General features: G+C 41.3%; 1 protein-coding gene and 1 non-coding gene across 6 annotated transcripts in view; both read right to left on the bottom strand.

Moving 5' to 3' along the window:
* The window catches only part of Arhgef3 (Rho guanine nucleotide exchange factor 3), a 298,065-nt gene that overhangs the window by 55,574 nt on the left and 220,865 nt on the right, over positions 1 to 21,626 (bottom strand). Inside the window, exon 1 of one of the 5 annotated variants that reach the window (XM_047531350.1) lies at positions 12,315 to 12,559. The exons of the other annotated variants lie outside the window; for them this stretch is intronic. Within the exon in view, the coding sequence (XP_047387306.1) occupies positions 12,315 to 12,410 (96 nt within the window). The 5' untranslated portion in view covers positions 12,411 to 12,559. Of the gene's footprint in view, positions 1 to 12,314; positions 12,560 to 21,626 lie in introns of those variants that run through there. 5 annotated transcript variants of the gene reach the window in all.
* Positions 5,751 to 5,823, bottom strand: Trnaa-ugc (transfer RNA alanine (anticodon UGC)). The gene has a single exon. It is a non-coding gene; the product is annotated as a tRNA-Ala (tRNA).

Raw genomic sequence — 21,626 nt, 5'->3', positions numbered from 1 at the left:
AGGTGTTCAGAGTAGTGAAACGTCTTGCTCCAAGTCATACCCAGTAATTAACTGGCAGAACTACAGTCTGAATCTAGACCTACCTGACATGAAAGCCTTCCCTGCCAGGACACACAATTTCCTCTTATTAATAACATAATAGCAACATACAGGGCAACTTTAGGCCAGGCAGTGTCAAAGTGTTTTCTGAGCATCAAATCCTTAACTTCTTTTAAGTCAGGGCTATTAATATACCCATTTCACAAAGCAGGTGACTGAAACTCAGAGGGGTTAAGAATTTGTCTAAGGTCACACAGCCAGGATGAGTCCAAGGCTACTATTAAGCCAGGCCTGGGTTCTCAACTACAGCATTGCTGTTAGTTTCTTAAGTCAGATTGGAACCTGAAGGAAACAAAGACTAGAGGGTAGTGGTAGGTGGAGACTGAAGCAGGAAGTGTACAAGTAGAAGCTGCTGATTCAACATTCAAGTCCTATCACTCTGGCATATACAGCCCCTCTTGGTTCCTCTAGAGAATCTCAAGGAGCTTGACCAGGTACATAGATGTCCTGCTTATGTCCCCAGTAGGGGCAGGGGGGTCTGCTAAGCATATACCTGGGGACTAGTGGGTGGCATCCAGCATAGGTCTACTCTGCCAAGCTCCCCAGTGAGATGGCCTGTTTCTCTAACTGCCTTTTCCCAGGTTGATAGTCATTACCCATGTTAGTTTTGCTAATGACTCAAACTCAAGTAGAAGTTCCTTGAGGGCAGGGCGGAGAGCATGCCTTTTGTTTTCTAAACATGGGGGGAAGTGATGTGTACTGTCAGGTCTTAATACATATTTAGTAACAACTAAAGAATATTAGTGGTCATTTTTTAGTTGTCCAGCCCTTTACCAACTCATAGCCATCATACTATGGAGTTTCCCCACATTTCTAACCAAGGATCTATTTATAATTAAAGCTCCCTGATAATGAACAGGGTATGAAGAACTCAAAGCAACCGAATCCAGCCTCATCTGCTTGCTCTGGGTCTGTGTCTGTGGTTGGTCCTTAGCTAAGATTCTCAGATGAGGCATGTCAAGCAGAAGGTGCCCCAATGACAAGGGTGCTTCTCTATCCAGGGCTCACACACTACCTCCTGTTTGAAAGGCATTCTGGGAACAACTAGAAAACCCCATAAGTGTTTTTTTTTTAAATTCTACCTGGCAGGAATGAATGTGACGCTTGCCAGTGTGCTTGGGACATCTTTTGTTATAAATAAATAACGCCCATTGCCAGCTCAGATTCCTAGGAATTACCTAAAAAGCACAAGAATGACCTCAGAGCAGACTCCTTGATAGGGTCTGCCAGTCACAGCATCTACTCAGCTGATCTACATTCAAAATACACTGCCGTTGCTGCTGCCACTGCTGTTGCTGCTGCCGCTGCTGTTGCTGACACTCAGTTGAACACTTGCTTTGTGGAAGTCCTTCGCATGCCCCACTTGATCTTCACAATTCCCTTGGAAATTCTCACTTTACAGATGAGGAAACTGAGGCTTAGAGGATCAATCCTGTCTAAGGCTTTCCAGTGGCCAAGTGGGGATTTGAATTCAGCTTAGTCTAGTTCTGAAATTCAAGTTCCTTAACACCACACTCTGGCCCAAAGTGAAATGTAATCTTGCCCAATCCTTCCCCCACAGCATGAAGGGGGAAAGGAGGATGATAGGTTAAATGATTTCAGCTGCAACTATGGACCTTTCTTAGACGTTTTGAAAAGAAAGATCATTAATGTTCTTAGGACAGAATTTTTTTTTAAGTTGGCTAACATGTAATCCAGAATTTCCCCTTTCCCTTTCTCTCCCTCCTTCTTTTCTTCCTTCCTTCCTTCTCTCCTTCTTTCCTTCCTTCTTTCTGTACTGGAAATTGAACCCAGGGGTAATTTACCTCTGAGCTCCACATCCCTGGCTCCTACCCTCCTTTTTTTAATTTTTTTAAGACAGGGTTCTTACTAAGGTTCCAAGGCTAGCCTCAAACTTGCAATCTTCCTCTCTCAGCCTCCCAAGTAACTAGAAATATAGGAGTGCACCACCATGCTCAAAATAATTTTCTATGACACATTAAAGACACTTTTAATGTACTTAAAAGTCTTAAATCTGAAATCTGGGTCCTATACGTAATGTTCAATTTTTAAGTTTAGTCTGTGACTGTGCCTAAATATGTGTACTTATTTCTATAGCGTTCTAATCCTTTTAGAGCTTGCAGAACATGCCAAGTGTAGTTTCTGAACTCCAGGTACCACCTAGAGTTGTTATTTTCCCCCTAGTACAGATCACCTGCACTACTGTGTATTGGATGATTCCTCAAATTACTTTTTACTTAAGTAAACTTCTAAAAATATATGATATCACTACTTTACTTGGAAAACTACCACCTGCCAAAACAGAAACTTTAAAAAATGAACACTGTTAAGCTTTTGTTAGATACTCTTGCCTGCCTGAAGCTTCCAAGCCTGAGGCCTTTACTTTGTTTAAAAGGAAAATTAGCAAGTGATAGAGAGGTGTTAAAGACATACTAATTCCAAACTGAGCTTGACATAATCAAGACAGGAAGACAATGAGGAAATGATTCAAAATTATTTTGTGCCTCAGCAATTTAGGAGGACCCAAGCAATTTATGAAGAGCCTGTCTTAAAAAATAAGAAGGACTGGGAATGTGGCTCAGTGGTTAAGCGTCCCTGGGTCCAATCTCCAATACCAAAAAGTAAAAAAATTTGTGTCTTGTTCTGCATCACTTGAACTGCTGCAAGGGGTATGAATCCCACCTTCTGGGAAATAATGATATAATCTAATCTAATCTCATTCCAGAAGCAAAGGCTCCTGAGAGCTGAGCCTACTTGTGCACTGTCCCTAGCTAGTAGGGAGTGTTAAGAATTGGCTTAGAAATAAATGCTGCATTCACATGACTTCCAAGGCAAGCTCCCGCTCCTTGGTGTTGATCTCAGAATTGAATTTACACTCCCAGACCCTAAGAGAATGTACATAAAGCATTCAGAGACTAAAAAGAGAAAACAAAGTCTCTTCTCAATGCTTCTTCCTTCAAAGTTCTCAGATAAGCTGAAGCAGAGGGAGGTGACACTTCACCATGTCTGTGGCTTACACTTAAGCCACCATCAGTTTTTCCAGTTTCTAACAGTTTATTTCTTTCTTCACAGTGGTTTCCAACCCTTTGTGTAAGATCACACCTAGAAATCCCCAAGAAAATCACAACCAGCAAGGAAGATGGTTGGCAAGGCGTGTGAAAATATGAACCATCCAAATCTAACAGGTTGTTGAAGACTCCCCCACACCCCTCCCCCACCATGTGAGGTCAGGAATTAAGAATTGGCTGGGGGTGTAGCTCAGTGGTAGAGCACACAGGAGGTCCTGGGTTCTATCCCACCATTGCAAAAAAAAAAAGTCACCAGTGACCTCTAGTTACCTTCTCTATCTGCCTGGGGTCATTCTTGGCATGCTCTCACCACTTGGGGATTAGAAAAAGTTAGCATATCAATATAAGATAACACATTTGAGAAGGGATCTTGACTGACCTTGGGTTCAGACCAGAAAGTAGGCAGAGGGAAGCTTTATCACTTATACCCCAGGCCTAGCTCCATCTCTTTCCAACCACGGGTCTATTCCCTTTTCCTTTTGGGGTTTCTTCCTCTGGAAATGCTGCAAACTTCCAAATCTAACAACAGGTGGCAAGTGCTAAGAATTTACCATTATATATATTTTAAGATTCTGACAAGGGCTCTGGGTTTTATTTAACTCAATCAAGTTGCCAACATCTAGTGGTACTTAAGAAAGAGAACCTTCATGAAATGCTGTATTTTGCCTATTTGTTACCTATTCTATACATGTTACCCTGCACAGCTTGGCAAGATATCACTTTAAAATATGCTACCAGCATGTAGAAAAGTTTGCAGCCTTGTTCTTTGTGGGCTTTTTTCCTTTTCCTTTTTAAATTATAACATTTATCTCTCATCAAATATAAAGCAAGTCCTTGCTTGTGGTTGGATCTTCTGGAGTGTAGACCAAGGTCAAGGCCACCTGTCCACAGGCCCAAAGGTGAAGTCACTCTGTGGAAGGTTCTGGTTAGCTTTAATGGGGTTCACTTTGAACACCCTCCAAATAGTGCTGCTTACAACTGACCCCACTCAGGAACGTGACTAGCTTGAGTCAACAATATGGCATGCCAAAAGGTCAAGGTTGGGCAAAGAGGGAACTGTCATCTTGCCCTGACTCCTAATCTCTCTAAAACTCTGTTTGTTTGGTTGACAGAGAGGATAGCGCTTGCCTTACCCACCTCCCTCAGTTGATGCAAGGTTCAAAGGGGATAACATATATGAAATCTGAACAAGGGGTGGCACTGCTATTTAGTGAGCATAATGAAAAGGGGAGGGGGTTCTCTGATTGCAACATCTCTTCCTCCATTCTCTACATCCCATATGCATACAAATACGTTTACACTGGTTCCATCATATATATATATATATATATATATATATATATATATATATAAACACACACACACACACACATATATATATATCTTATATATATATATATATATATCTCGACATTTTTCCTCTTTGTTTCTTCCAGGGGCACTGGGGTATTTCTGTTTACTACTCAGTAATGACTGCAAATGATGCTGCGGGAACCTGTGCCAGAAGCCATGGTCCATGGTCCATGGAGCTATTCTGTTATTCCCCTGTTATTGGACAGAAAGGCTGATGGTTTTCTGGTTACTGTAAATAAGCAGGAAAGGATGCTAGGCTGGAATCAGACAACTGCATGTCCAACTCCAGCTCTGCCATACCCAACTATGTAATCCTGGGGAAATCACAGAGACTCTCTAACCCTTGGAACCCTCATCTTTAAAATGAGAATAATTAGAATCAAAGAATATAAAAGTGCTCTGAAACCTATAAAATGCACAAATATAAAGCATGAAATTATGCAAGTAATGTCCTTAAGAACAATTTTGGACACAGTTTTCATAACAAAAGCTGGAACAATGGGTCCAAAGATTTGAAGCCTTTTTGACTTTTAATATGCACAAAGAAGTGCATTATTTTGCAACATCCACAGCATTGGATTTTATCATGTTCATAAAATAGGTGCAACATCAATTAAGTAAGAATTAGCACTGATTGATTTTTTTGCCTTTTTCACTTCTATAATTCTATTAAAGTGAACATTTTAAATAACCTTTACTTTCACCATTCCTTGAATGTGAACTGTCTTCTGCCCATTTGACAGGGGACATCCTGGGGTATTCTTCTACATCTATATAAAAGACTTATATGACAAAGATGGTTATCTTAAATCTGTCATGTTTATTTCAAAAGTATTTTTCAGAATATACATATTTTTATTAAATATTATATATAATTCTTTATATTATATATAATATAACATATATAATATCACACACACTCTTGTCTAAGGAAGCACATTAAAAAAAAGAAATCTTGTTTGTTGATATGGCATTACAAAGTATCTCTGGGTTGACCAATACTCATGATTTACTGGCATATTGAGGATGCCCAGGAGAAATAAGCAAAGATGAGAGAACAGTATGCTACATTTGCAAAAGTGGGAGGAACCAGGAACACATAACGAGGAGAAGGAAAGCACCTGGGGTGGATGGAGTGGGGGAACTCTGTGCAGTGGGAGAGATGCAGGGAGAGACAGCAGTTTTCAAATATTTTCTTCTATTTCTTCTATTTTTTTTTTTTTTTTTTTTTTGAGGTGCTGGGGATTGAACCCAGGGCCTGTGCATGCAAGGCAAACACTCTACCAACTGAGCTACATCCCCAGCCCACAGTTTTCAAATATTGAAGGCAATGATACACGAGAGAGAACTACTAAATAAGGTAAGCTCCAGATACCAGTGTTACAATTAAAGAAGGATTTTCTCAAGATCCATACTGAACAAAGACAGAGCATATGGCCTTGGAAGGTTATGAGTTCTCTGTCCCTGGAGGTGTTTAAACAGAGATTGAAAGGATCCAGCAATGGGATAAGAACTGGGCTGCAGATTTGCAACAGATCTTGCGCATTCTGAGGTACTCTGATGCAATGACCCTGGGTCATTTCCTGGAGGCTGCTTTTGTTTGTTTCATAAATCCCTAGAGGGAGGCGGGAGGCTGTTTTGCTACTCCTTTCCTTCTCATCTTAGGAGCCAGAAAGGAAGAAAAAAAAAAAAGCCCCATGAATTTACCGTTAAGGTTTCTGGTTCAGCTCCAATTAATTGAAGTATACCAATAATCAGGGTTGCCTTCTCGCAAAAGGACATAATGACCCAAACACAGAAGGTCCAGGCACAAGTATTGCTAAACTTAAAAAGAGCCACTCCTTTCCCAGTGGAAGGTTCACAAGTCTTTTCTGATTAACTTGTGACAGACTCTAAGTCAGCAACTGATATCAATTTATTAACTTAAAATAATAAGGAAGGCAGGCCCTTGCTCCTGACAACCCATGAGCCAACACAACAGGAATAAATGGCAACACAATTGCAGCAATTTCCTCATTTTGTGTGTGACCTCTACCCATTACCAATGATGACAAATTAGGTGAGGCAACTGCACATGTACATCACAAATGCAGCAGCCCTTACACACACACACACACACACACACCAACAATTACATTTATATAAGGCTTTACAAAATTAGGATATGATCAATAATGTATTTTCATTCAGCAGTTATGAAAACAGTGGCACTGGTCCAGGATTTTATAGGCAATCACAGGGTGTCTTAAAAAGAAATGACACAATTTGCAAATACGCAGATGGTAGTTGGGCCTTCCAGTTATTGGTTTACTTGGAAGGCTAGTGGTTAATGTAGATAAGCAAAATGACTAACAGAAGAACTAACAGTGTTACCTCTACAGAGCTGAGCATGCAGATTTCTGCCAAAACCCAGCTCCTTGGTCTTAAGAAACACAAAACAGAAATTACCAAAACCCTCAGGGGTTTGCAAACCCCACTACCATGGGTCACGGCTATTCAATGAAGCATTGACTACTGGTGGGATCTCCCACCCATAACTCAGAAAAAACATGGCCCTTCCATTGTCAGGCAATTTGCTTGAGCAGGCAGGTTCATCCTGCATGTGTTATGTGGTGAGACCTGTGATTTAGTCATTTACAGGGGATGTGATGTGGTTGGGAAAGTACAGACTTCATGGTCAGACTGGGTTGTAAATCTTGGCTTCTCCACCCAGTAGCTCAGTCACCCTGGCAAACCACTCCCCTGATCAGAGCCTCAATTTCTTTTTCTACAAAAGGGCACGATAATACTAGCGTCCTAGGATTGTTGTGATGATAAAGTGAACGATGTACTGCTATATCTAAATGCACTGCTATATCTAAAATAGCATTCAGGAAATCAGGATGGTGATCATGATGTTTCTTAAAACCACTTTAGGGATCATTTTGAAGATGCAGAAGTCTTGATGATTTTATTGAGCACTTACTATGTGTCAGGCAGGATGCTAAGCAGTGCACAAGAATTCTCTCCATTTGAACCTCACTGTTGTCCTGGGAGGTAGAACTATTATTATTTCCATTTTACCACTGAGAAAACTGGGGCTTTGAGAGGCATGGTGGCTTGCTCAACGTCATACTGCTGGCAGGTAATAGAGATGGCTTTGGGACCTAGGCAATCTCATTCCAGAGTTGACTTAAAGTCAACTTGTGTAAAGGCAGTGCGTTTTCCTTTAGTAAACCTGTTCCTGCTTCATGTGCATCCCAGATGTCCACAATCCCCAAGATACTTTTCCATGTGAATGAGCTTTCAGAGTTATGACCCAATGACTATAACCAGATCCTATCGATGATAGCCTTTTCCTGTGTAACTCTGCATGGCTCTCTACCCAGCAAGATCTCTGTGATCACATGATTCATGGGGATTATTTATGTAGTCATCCTAGGATTCTGACTGCAGTATCTCCCTGTGACCATTTCCATGCAGTTATACTGACAGTATACTGCAGATTCCAAGAAAAGTATATATCACTGGAAACCAGTAACCCTTTAGCTCTCCAGTTACCATTCAAGAAACAGAGCCTTAGGTGTGCAAAAATTACAAATATACATGTTGACTGATGAGAAATAAATCATAGCAGGGTTCACCTTGTTTTTTTTAGCTGAGGCTTAAAAAAATACCTTCTCAGGCATTCAAGATAATGCATCTAAAAGGTAATATTTTAAAGCATTTTATATGTCTGTTAAGCATTGTATCTCCCTCTTTTCCCTCCACAGAAATAAATATCCGTAGATGCCACAGTGATGCTGGATATTGAATGCTGAACTAAATCCGTCAGGAAATCTGGTACTAGATCTCGGCTCAAAATGCTGATTTTCTTTGTGTATTTCTGCAAGTTACCTTCCTTCAGTGCCCTTATTCAAAAAAAGGAGAGAATAATCCATGCTTTATGTTAACCTTACAACATGGTTGGGGTCTCAAGTGAGACACTAAACATGATAGACTTTGAAAAGGGGTAGAACTTTGTTATTTCTAGAGGCATATCATTATTCCCAGGGCCGTGCAAAGCCACTAGCTGAAGCAAAGTCAGAGTCTATACCTTTGAGACATATGGCAATGCTCAACTATTCATAAGACAGACATAGGGTATACGTGTTGCAACCTTTTACAATCACTGAAAGACAAAGGCAATACAAATACCACCAACCAAGTCAGGTCTAATCCTGACCAACGTCTAAGATGGTAAATCTCAACCCCAAAAGTTAAGTTGCCCACCAAATTATCAGAAATAGTCTTAGAAATAATAGAAAGTGCTTCTTTGTATTTTTTATTAAAAATAAAATGGAGGCCGGGCACAATGGCACATGCCTGTAATCCCAGTGGCTCAGGAGGCTGAGGCAGGAGGATCTTGAGTTCAGAGTCAGCCTCAGCAATTTAGCAAGACCCTGTTTCTAAATAAAATAAAAAAGGGCTGGGGATGCAGCTCAGTGGCTAAGCACTCCTGGGTTCAACCCCTGGAATCAAAAAAATAAAAATAAAAAAGAATAAAAATGAGACAGAGTCAGGTGCAGTAGCACATACCTGTAATCTCAGTGACTAAAAAGATTCAGGCAGGAGGAACTCAAGTTCAAGGCCAGCCTGGGCAACTCAGTAAGAGTGATCTCAAAAATAAAAAGGGCTGAGAGTGTAGCTCAGTGAAAAAGTGCTTGCCTAGCATGTGTGAAACCCTGGTTCCCCCTTTCCCCCCAAAAAGGTTTAAAGACTTAAAATTCTAGCTTTCAAAGCCAAAGTGTTCACTCACCTATGCTTTCTTCATTTAAAAGCAAACCTACTGTGAGGAAGTAGGGATTTTTAACTTACAGAGTAATTCATTATACAGCCAATAACCTTCTTTTAGTGAATTGATCAGGTGTTCAAAGCACCCAACCTGCCTAGAATGAACAGCCCCTCCTGGCATGAGAACAGCCCCTCATGGCACCAATAAATATGAAAACAGATAAATCAAGCAAGGCAGTATCAAGATCAGAAGAAACAAACATCATACTATGCTTCTCTGTGAAAGTCCAGAGCTGTGTCCTAAGCTCCTTAAATTTCATGGTTAATGATTACAGCCGGAAGGATCTAGTTGGTTATGGGTATTAAAATTGAACATTTGCAACTCAACTCATACACCCATGTTTTGGAAATATCTGATTAAGAAACAGCATTATTTTAATGGTCATGAAATGTCAGACAAGCAATATCACAATCCATGTAAACACAATATTTTCAAAAGTTTAAGATAGATCCTTTAAAGAAAAATAAAATATAAACATTATCACATTTTGCTTTCACTAGAAACTACCACTGACATTTTTTAAAAATTACAAAGCATTTTAATTAAATCTCAAGTAGAACTTTTATTATTTGCTTTCAAAAGAACTTTATTTTGGGGGCTGGGAGATAGCTCAGTCGGTAGAGTGCTTGCCTTGCAAGCACAAGGCCCTGGGTTCGATCCCCAGCACCCAAAAAAAAAAAAAAAAAAAAAAAAAAAAAGAACTTATTTTGTACCATTTTTTACTTAAGTGTAAATGCACATCAAGGCTTGCTCCCCACAAGGTTTTTCGTAAGTGACCTTCTCCAGCACACTTGCTGCAAACAGAATCCAGTGCTAGAAAGCCACTTGGCAGGGCCACACACTGTCCTCCCTATAGCAAACTCAGAACGCCACTTGAATCTACAGAGCACAGGTGCTCTGCTTACAAGTGCCTTTGAAGGTCAACAAGTCATAGTATTCTGAAAAAGACCTTTGGAAAGACCCATTTTTCTTTTTATGACAGCCACATTCTTTCTACAAAGAAAGTGATCAATGTTAAAAACAAAACAAACAATAAAACCTTTCAGAGGCATTAAGAGTCAATGTCTACTTTATAAACAATTATATAACCATGTTTTTCAAAAGGCAGATAAGTGAATTCTGTTTTTTAAACATCTAAAAATACTGACGACACCTACTGGTAGAAAATAGATTCTATTTAACTGCTTATGGAGAAGCTAACCCTGCAAAGGTTGGTTGCCTTTTGGGCTAACAATGAAACTGGAAAACTTTCCCTTAAACTGACTTAGGTTTCTTTCTCCAATTTTGCTTATCTCCATTATCAGTGATGTGTCAGATCAATGAAGTTAAGAGGCATTTCTGCCCTCAAGGTGCAAAAGGAAAAAATCATTACCTATCCATACTCTCATACTTGACATCCTCAAAAAAGGAAAATAAGTCATATTTTATCATCTGGATCCAGTTACCAATAAAGAAAATTAATATTTGACACCTAATGATACATTTCTTTCAGCATACTTGTGAATTACAGACATACCTATATTATATGCATAAGAATTAAAAAAGATTAAAGAGAGAAGCTTCGCTGTTCCTCCATTCATTAAATTATAAAGTTTCCATTGAAAAAAACACACTATATCCATTCCAAGCCTATACAACATGAATTCAATGCAGGTGCCACTTGACAAAACTTAAATAAGAATCCAAATGTCACGAGGGCCACCACACTTTCACAGCTGCTGGGAACAAAATCTCTTTGTGGAAATATTCAACTGAGCTGGAGTATGGAGTGTGGAGTAGGAGCAGGAAAGAGAAGTTTGCTCTCAGCCTACGGAAAGCTGAATGCAACCAGAGACTATTGGGAGCCCTGCCAGACTGGAGCAGCTCCTGATAAAATGAATCTTTGATGCCACTCTCCCAAATACATATAATTCATTTAGAAAAGTGAACACACTGAGCAGCTCCAGTGGGTAGATGTGGAACCCCAAGAAGACTGTGACCAGGTCACTGCATACCTGCCTCCAGACTCCTCTACCTGCCCCTTGCAGTGGTTATATTCTCAGAGTAAGTGGGGGAAAGCAAAAATAGGAACCACTGAGTGTGTGCTGGGTCCTGTGGGCTCCACCATAGCTTGGAGACCATAGCTTTGCTGTGGTCTAGTGAAAACAACTGTTCTCCCTAAGACCCTTTCAAAATGTTAGAACTGTTTTCTCCCCCAACTGAGTCCAACTTTTAAGGTCAGTGAGCTATTTGCCAGAGAAATAACACATGGGAAGAAGAGGACCACTATAAACACAAGATGAAGGATTCCCTCTCATTATCCCCAAGGTACAGGAAAATTCCCAGAAAGGGAAATGTTTCCAATGCTCCATGGCAGCTTTTTATCAACAGGAGTTTAATTCATTTTTAAGATCTATGTGAGGAGACACTCAACATACTCATTCAGTTCCAGATCCCTAGATGAATGACCCCCTACCGGCCAAAGGTGACAAGTAAAAGCCCTGTGCTCTATCTTTGCTGCCAAACAGCTGCAAGGACAAGTCTGACAGGTGAGAAGTGGGGAGATCCTAAGTACCTTCCTCTGCTCTTGGATTCCTGGCAAGAGGAAACACCGGCTTAATAGATAGCTCTTCCCCTGACATCTGGGCCTGCTGATGTAGTAGGAGAAAGTCCCTTGGCCAGGTCTACACAGAATATCATCATCCCCAGAGCCTTGCAGGAAATGTTCTGGCAAGAGAGTCCAGAGCAAGAAGGCAGGGAGAGGGACAGGGACAGGAGGCAGCTCATGCTTGACTCACAAAGGAGGGATGAAAAGGGAAACAATGTAAGAGATGGCCCAAGGGAGACACGGACAGAGCATGTGAGAGATGGAGAGAAAGCGAGCCACAGAGTGAGATGGGAAGAGAGGCGGGCAGAGCGAGGGCGCCAAGAGAGTGAGAGAGGAGGAGGGGGAAAGGCAAGCAGATGAACCCCCAGCGGTCCAGGTGGAGCGCTCGTCCTACCTCGGCGTCCTTGCCCAGACTGCTTGTCGGGGGCACCTCCAGGCTGCAGTTGGCTCTCTTGACAGTGAGGTAGAAAGGGTAATCCTTGGCCACCATGGCGGCTGCCGGGCCTGCCCTTTGGGATGTCACCGCTGACCCCAGGCGACCACAAAACTCCCAGGCGAAAGGGGGCCCCAGCTCCACGGTGCTGGGTGGCGGCGGCGTCGCGGAGACCGACAGCCGGCTTCTAGCCTGGCGGGACTGCTCTGGCTCTCCTGCCGAGAGCGGGGCGGAGCCGCGGCGGGCACGCCCAGCGCGGGCGGGGGAGGCGCCGGCTCCGCCCGCCCCACGTGTCCCGCACCCGGGTGCCGCCCTGCGCACACCCCTTGGGCGGGCGGGACTCTAGGGGCATTCCCGGGGCTGGCAGGGACCTCTCTCCCTCCTGCCCCGGCAGGGCAGCGCGACTGCCGATCACCGGGCCCAGGGACAGCTCCACTCGCGCTCCCCGGCACTCTCGGCGTGGAGGAGGGGGCGGGTAAAAAGGAGGCAGAAGTGGAAGGAAGGGGCCTTTGGGGGTTTTCAAAGTCCCCAAAGCGAGCGTTTTAAAAGCCCACATTAAAAAGAAGTGGTCTCCCTGCACCCTCCCTCCCTCCCTCCCTCCACAGTAGTGGGAATTGAACCCAGGGGCGATCTACCACTAAGCTACATTCCCAGGTTTTTCTTTTGAAACAGGGTCTAAGTTGCCCAGGTTGACCTCGAACTTGCTAGCCTCCTGCCTCAGCCTCCTGACTAGCTTGGGATTACAGGTTTGTGCCATCACCCCTGGCATTTATTATTATTATTTTTTTAATATCACTGGAATAAAAACAGTACAAACTGTAAAATGCACCCGTTTAAAGTGTGCAATTTGCTGAGTTCTGACATACACTTGGAGCCACCTCCACAATCAAGGTACAAAACATTTCACCACCCCTGCAGTGTCCCTTGGAGCGTCCCTTGGAGCCCTTTCCCCGGATCCACTCTAAAACATGACCTTTAGAAGGGTAAGAGACTGCCTACCATTCAGAAGAGCAATCTGACAAAAGTCTGTTTCCAGTCCAAAGCTATGCAGCAATGACCCTGCCCTGCCATGCCTTTTTGGACCCTTTCTGGAGAAACCATAACACTGTAAATGCCCCCAGGAGCAATTATGAGGTCCTTTACTGTGGCCCTGTCTGGGGCAGTATGAAACAAACTGGGAAAAATGGTAATATATAAATATGGAGTGCTTAAATAAACTTTATTATGGAATACCTCACAGCAGCAGTCAAAAAAGGAGATGGAACTATGGGTGTGGCATGGTAAGATCTCCAATGTATTGGGCTGTTTAAAGATAATCACTATTTGTGTTAAAAATACATCTACAAAAGAATACCAGATAATTTTCATAGAGACATATTTATAGGTAAATAGTATTGAATACTGTTTGGAAGAATCCACAACAAACCTTTATCCAATCCCTGTGGATGAAGGGAGGCACCTGGAATGAAGAAATTAAAGCTAGTGAACAAAGGGGACTTAAACTTACAGTTAATGTTTTTTTTTTAAATGTTTATAGGCCGGGTGTGATGGCACACACCTGTAATCCCAGCAGCTCGGGAGGCGGGACAAGAGAATCAAAGCCAGCCTCAGCAATTTACCAAGGCCCTAAGCAGTTTAGGGAGACCCTGTCTCAAAATAAAAAATAAAAGGGTTGGGAATGTAGCATGTAACTCAGTGGTTAAGCAACCCTGGGTTCAATCCCCAGTACCTGAAAAAAAAAAAAAAAGCTTACAAGAAAAATATGCTCATGTATCAATTGGGAAATTAAAAATTATTATCTCCAAAGTTATTTTGTAGGCTGTACTGTTGACTCTTTTCTGCCCTCATATGAAAGTCATGGTCATATCTGGTGTTGGTCTGGGGAGACAATGTCTCTTGTTTTTACTTATGGGATGTGGGATAGGTACTGGGAATGGAGACATCCATCTCTATTTCATGTTCTCTGAGTCCAACTGAGGTCTAAGCCCAGCAGTGTCAGGCAGGAAACCTCACAATACATAGCCCTTTGATTCCAGGTATCAAATCCATGCCCAGGTACTAAATCCACCACTGGCTTGCCCTGCTTCTGTAGACAAACTACCTTTGGAAGCAGGAAGAATCTGGAGCAATCAGCAGTCTGCTATTTCTACACATGTAAAGGGGGCTCTTGAATGAATGGGTGTCCATAGAGACTGAAGAGAGTATCTGAGGTTGCCCCCCACCCCCGCCTTGAATGCATAAGATGAAGTAATGGAAGTGACTAAAGAAGATGTATGCAATAAGAATGAGCACCTCAGTACCACTGGTTTTTCCTACTGATATTCCAGAACATAGCCTAATCCTTTTAGCCTGAGCTGTGCTGAGGGTAAGCTCACACAAGGCACCCTCCACCCCATCCCACAGGCTTAGCCAAGCATTGAGCATGGAGGAGAAGGAGAACAGAACAGGAAGACACCCAACCAAAGCAGTCCCTGATAAACTGTGCAGTCAAAGCCAGGCTGGGAGGCAGTGACAGTCCTCACTCAGGGTTTGCCTGGCTGCCCAGAATCTGAGCCAAAGTACCCAGAGCCACTCTTTATTCTCTTCCTTTCCCTGCTCTTCTTGGCCTCACAGACCTTTTAGCTCAACTTGAAGACTCTGGTCTTCAACAACTGATTCCTGGTAGAGCTTGCTGGGCCTTGTTCTCCAGCTGGCAAATGTGCTTAAAGCACTTAGTGAAGAAAAGAGTCATCCTGGCAATTTCTCACAGCTCTGAAACTGGGCTGCTCACTGTGGTGATCCTCAGGACTGAACAGGGAATGTGACATGCCATAAGTCCAGAATAATCATAGATTAACCTAAGAAATGGTGAAGAGAAGGGGCTTTAACATTGCATTTAAAACAATTATTGCCAAGCAAATAATTGGCAAGAAATTATTTTCTGGTTGACAAGAAATCAACCAACTAAAAAAAAAAAAAGAAAGAAAGAAATCTACCAAATAAAAAAAAATTTTTTTTGCCTCCTTAAAAGATAATCAATCCCAGCAGCACAAAAAACCAAAACCAAACAAAAAAATATATTAGAGGGCTGGGATGTAGTGCAATGGCAATGAACTTGCCTCACATATGTGAAGCCCTGGGTTCCATCACCAGTTTAAAAAAAAAAAAAAGACTGAACCCATAAAAACCAGCGAATATACACAGTGACACAATATATGTACAACAAACTTACATCTTTGCCACTGTGCATCTAGGCAGAGAGATTGCTAATGACCCATAACAATTTAAATAGTGCTACAAAAAATGTATAAACTCCAAAATGAATGTGAAAGGAAAGAAGGGGACCTGGAGTCCCCTTGGGTGGTCTGATTCTTCTGCACTTCTCAGAGCCTAAGTATCTCACCACACTAAATAGGACTCTGGTGTTTAAGGACATATATTTTTGGTACAATAGAGCCCATAAACCCAAACAGGCCATTTGGGGTCCATACAAGCTATGTATGTGATCCTTGGGACATTTAAAGAATTTTTAAGGGTATTTTTGACCCCATGCAATTTTTACCTTGTGCCCAGACCACTACCCTGTGGGATGTGCTACTCTACTATTAGCTGATTTGGGGTTTGGGCAATCTGCCTTGGACTCTAACCAGGGATGTGCATAACCAAAGACTGTCAGAAAACAGACTGCCTTATAGAAGGAATCTCAGGCACATGCCCAAGGTTAGTGTCACAGTTGAGGGAATCTGGCCCAGCCCCACAATGCTGCCCAGCCAAGCAGCCCCAGGAGCTCAGGGCTCCTTATCCTGCTTATGTCTATATGTGTTTATGGGCCTAGGAACAACACTGCTCTAACAGGCAGCTTCACTGAAAGCAATAGCACAAAGTGCCTTTCAGAACCTGCCTTCGGCACAACCAGTTAAAATCCCATAAAACGCTTCACAGCCAGGCAGTGTTCCTCAGGAGCCAGAAGCCTGGAGACTAGAATAAAGAAGGTTGTTCTGCACTTGCAGGAGTGGTGCCAAGCACAGGGCTGCGGTCTTGCCTGTGCCAGGCAGGGGTCATTTGTGCTGCTGGTGGAGTGGTGGGCCTCTACACAGAAGCCCACCGCTTGTGATTAGCTCTTTTTTGACTAGCAGATGAGCAGACATGGAGAGGAGACCATCTACTGATTCCTCAAAGCCTACACTGTGACTGTGAACAGAACAGGCCCAGCATGAGGTTAAAACTTCAGAAGTTAAAGTGGCTGTGATAATCTCAGTCAGCAGGATGGTGCTGTGCCCCATCAGTATCATATTTATTACTGATATCATATCAGTATCATTTAATTACGATCAAGGTAAGGGGGTTCCTTTTTTTCTTAAAGTTGGTTCGATCATTCATTCATCAAATATAATCCAAATACTTACTACCAGTCAGATGCTTAGTTAGCTACCCTTCTACCCTCCTCTTCTCACTCATTCCTGAATCCCCATGCCAGGCAGCTATTTAATACACACCTGCTCAAGAAATAGGGTCCATTTTAAAACATGGCCTTTCAACTGTAACCTCTGCAGTCAGGTATGCCTTTGAAAAAGTTCAAGTGACAGTAGCTGATCCCCAAAGCCCAGTCTTCAAACATGTATATACCTTCATCTGCTTCCCTGGCATCTCTTCTTCCTGCTAATTTGGTGTAGGCATGTAGGTACATGTTGGGTACACATGTGTTCCAACACCTCTCCCCTCCCCTTCCATTTGGGCAACATTCCTAGTTAATGATCAAGCTCCCTCTCCCCTCTGCAACTTCAGTCTTGATGGGGAGGGGAGAAAAACTTGAAGACGTTTTGGCAGGGAATTCAGAGAGATCAGGACTATGACTTACTGTTAAGTAAAAATGGCACAAATGGTGCACTGATCATGTTGAAAATCACACACTATTATAACACTTCCCCTTCATGGGGATGTGACCACTGGCTCCAAGTTGGAGTTATGAAAATATATTCTTGGATACTCTAAAGTGGAAAACTTAATTCTTCCATTTAAAAAAAAATCTCATTTTCTGAAACAAGTCTAAAAAAACCAGTTACGGGATAAAATCTTTCTCTTCCTCCAGATTGACCTAATCCTGAGGATTATTAGTTGAAATGCCAAAATAAAAAGTTATAATAAAAAATTAGCTATAGGGCTGGGGTTGTGGCTCAGTGGTAGAGCACTTGCCTGGCATGTGCAAGGCCCAGGGTTCAATTCTCAGCACCACATATAAATAAATAAAATAAAAGATCCATTGACAACAAAGAAAAAAAATTTTTTTTTTAAAAATAGCTATACAAATTAGCTTGCCTTGGGCTGGGGGTGTAGCTCAGTTGTAGAGCAATTGCCTAGCACAGGTGAGGCACTGGGTTCAATCCTCAGCATCATGTGAAAATAAATAAAATTAAAGGTATTGTATCCATCTACAACTAAAAAAAATAAATTAACTTGCCTTGATATACCACAGATAGGTACATTTCCTACCCTCTGGTTCATACAGCACTGATTCTCAACCAGGGATGACTTTGTTCCCCAGGTACATTTGGCAATATCTGGATAGATTTTTTTTTGGCAGTACTGGGGATCAAACCCAGGGCCTCATGCATGCTAGGCAGACACTCTACTACTGAGGTTTGTCTCTAGCTCCTATTACTATCTGGATACATTTTTTATTGTCACTGGCAGACACCAGGGTACCATCGGCATCTACTGGGTACAGGCCATGGATGCAGGTAAACATTTACAACACAAACGACAGTCTCCCACCACATACACAAAAATGAACAGGTCCAAAATTCCAACAGTGCCACTTGAGAAACTCTGCATTAGAGAGAGTGGAAGAGAAAAATGGCATTGGAGCCAAGAGAATCTATTGGTTTTGACTGCAAGAATCTTTTTACTTTAGACCTTGATCATTGATTAGTGTCAGATGACAGCTGAGGCTTAAATGGAGCAAAGAAATGCTGGAGCGCCAAGAAGCCCCAGACCGCGGTCACACCTCAAAATCTTCCCTCATGCCCAAGCCTGACCCTTAAACAAAAAAAAGATCCCATAAAACCCAAAAAGGACAAGAGAATAAAAAGGAATGTAGGAACAAGAGGGTGAAGGAACAGAAATTTTTCTTAAACTGCTTCAAATACAAAAACACACTTCAAAATACCCGTGAAACTTAGTTTCAAGGAGATATAATAAGGGAACCAAGGAGAGGGGGAAGAAAGTTTTCGAATTTTGGTTTTTCCTAAGATAACTTCTGCTACTATATTTTACTGTTTTGGGGGCAGAAATGCAAACCCAGTGATTAAGTAAGAACCCTAAAGAGTTTAATTGTCTTCTTGATAAAAAGTATTTCTGTCTGTATAACAGGTATGATCAAAAACCTACTTCATTCAAGGTTTTACAATAAAAATCCTGATCTTTTCTACTTTGAATGGATGACTACCAGTAGGCTTAATTTACTCACAGAAATAAGCCAGTCAGGACCCCTAAAGTTCAGGAAATAATGCTAAGAGTTAATAAATGGGATGGCATCAAATTAAAAAATCTTCTGCACAGCAAAGAAAACAATTAGGAATGTGAAGAGAACACACAGAATGGGAGAAAATCTGTTAGCTACTCCTCTGACAGAGGATTGATATCTAGAATATATAAAGAACTCAAAAAAAATAACACTAAAAAATCAAATAACCCAACTAATAAATGGACAAATGAATTTAACAGTCACCTCTCAGAAGAAGAAATACAAATGACCAACAAATACATGAAAAAATGTTCAACATCAATAGCAATTAGGGAAATGCAAATCAAAACTACACTGAGATTTCATCTCACACCAGTCAGAATGGCAGTCATCAAGAATACAAATAACAGGGGGCTGGGGTTGTGGCTTAGTGGTAGAGCACTTGCCTGGCATGTATGAGGCACTGGGTTCAATTCTCAGTACATATAAATAAATGAATAAAATAAAGGTCTATCAACATCTAAAAATTTTTTTAAAAAGAATACAAATAATAATAATGCTGGAGAGAATGTGGAGAAAAAGGAACTCTTTTACACTGTTGGTGGGATTGTAAATTAGTACAACCACTATGGAAATCAGTACGGAGCTTCCTCAAAAGACTAGGAACGGAGCCATCATATGAACCAGCTGTACCACTTCTCAGTATTTATTCTAAAGAATTAGTCATTATGCTATAGTGATACATGCATACCCATGTTTATAGCAGCACAATCCACAATAGCCAAACTATGGAACCAGCCTAGGTGTTCATCAATGGATGAATGGATAAAGAAAATGTGGTATATACACACGATGGAGTTTTACTCAGCCATAAAGAAAAATGAAATTATGTCATTTGCAGGAAAATGGATGAAACTAGAGACCATCAAATTAACTGAAATAAGCCAAAATCAGAAGATCAAGGTTCAAATGTTTTCTCTCATATATAGAAACTAGAGATGAAAAAGGAAAAGAAAGGTCAGGGGATGGGATCTCATGAATATAAAAGGGAGATGAGTAGAGGAAAGGGACCATGGGGTGAGAGATGGGGAGAGAGGTGTAAGTGCTGGGGACTGATGTTGGCCAAATTATATTGCTATATTGTGTACGTATACGAATATATAACAAATCTCATCATTATGTTCAACTGTAATGCACCAATAAAAAGATGTGGAAAGAGAAAAAAAGAAATAAGAAATAAGCCAGCCCTTAGGACAGTTTCTGTATAGAACTAGTGAGGTTTTAACCTTATGGAGTCTCCATTTGTTTGCGAGTATTTCCTACTTTGGGCCAAGAATTCAACAAATTTGCTATATTCTAAGATTTTTAAAAAATTCTTTTCAGACTATAGCTAATGCATGCATTTATGTGGGCTTTTGTACTAGCCACTCCAGGGAAAAATTAGAACCTAAAATGTTGAAGGCTAGCTTTGGATAATGGAGGGTTTTCTCTTCCATCTACCACAAACTTAGTAATCAAAGGACCATATTTCATTGAACCTAGGAGGTCACAGATTGTAATATGTGCTATTATTTTATGTACTTTCCTTTTTTTGTACTGGGGATCGTTCCCAGGGGCACTTAACCACTGATCCACATCCCCAGCCCTTTTTATTTTCTGAGACAGGGTCTCACTAAGTTGTTGAACCTGGCTTTGAACTTGTGCTCCCTCTGCCTTGGCCCCCCAAATTGCTGGCATTACAGGAGTGTGCTACTATGCCTGGCTGTTTTATATACTTTAAAGAAAGAAAAAATATTACCCAATACATTACATGATTGTTTGTAAGACACATCACAATTCCAGAGAATGTTTTGCTTTTTCACAGCAGAGAAAACAATCAAGAATAGAGGAGAGCTCCTACAGAATGGGAGAAAATCTTTTATCACTTGTACCTCAGATAGAGTGTTAATCTCCAGGATATACAAAGAGCTTAAAAAACTTAACACCAAAAAAAAAAAAAAAAAATCCAATCAATAAATGAGCAAAGGGACTGAACAGATACTTCACAGAAGAAGAAATACAAATGGTCAAAAAATATATAAAAATTGTTCAACATATATAGCAATTAGAGAAATGCAAATTAAAACTGCACTGAGATTCCATCTCACTCCAGTCAGAATGGCAATTATCAAGAATACAAGTAACAATGAATGTGGCAAGGATGTGAGAAAAAAGGTACACTCATACATTGCTGGTGGGACTGCAAATTGATGCAACCACTCTGGAAAGCAGTATGGAGATTCCTCAGAAAACTTGGAATGGAATCACCATTTGACTCAGCTATCCCACTCCTCAAAAGACTTACCCAAAGGACTTAAAATCAGCATATTATAGTGATGCAGTCACCTCAATGTTTATAGCAGCTCAACACACAATAAGTAAACTGTGGAACCAACCTAGGTGCCTTTCAATAGATGAATGGACAAATAAACTGTGGTGTGTATGTATGTGTGCATAGGTGTGTGTGTTTGTGTGTGTGTGTATTACTCAGCCTTAAAAAGGAAAGAAATTATGGCATTTGTTGGTAAATGAATGGAGCTGGAGAATATCATGCTAAGCGAAATGAGCCAATCTCAAAAAACCCAAAGGCCAAATGTTTTCTCTGACATGTGGATGCTAATTCACAATAAGGGTGGGGGATGCTAGCAAAGAATGGAGTTCCTTTAGATTAGGTAGAGGGGAGTGAAGGGAGGGGAGCGGGTATGGGAGTAAGAAGGACAGTGGAATGAATCAGACATTATTACCCTATGTACATACATAACTAACTATATTACCGGTAGGATTCTACATCA

The sequence above is a fragment of the Sciurus carolinensis genome, chromosome 17 (genome assembly GCF_902686445.1).
Source record: "Sciurus carolinensis chromosome 17, mSciCar1.2, whole genome shotgun sequence".
In the NCBI taxonomy this organism is placed as follows: Eukaryota; Metazoa; Chordata; class Mammalia; order Rodentia; family Sciuridae; genus Sciurus; species Sciurus carolinensis.
The sequence above is the reverse complement of the archived record's forward strand: the minus strand, read 5'-3'. Positions and strand labels throughout refer to the sequence as shown.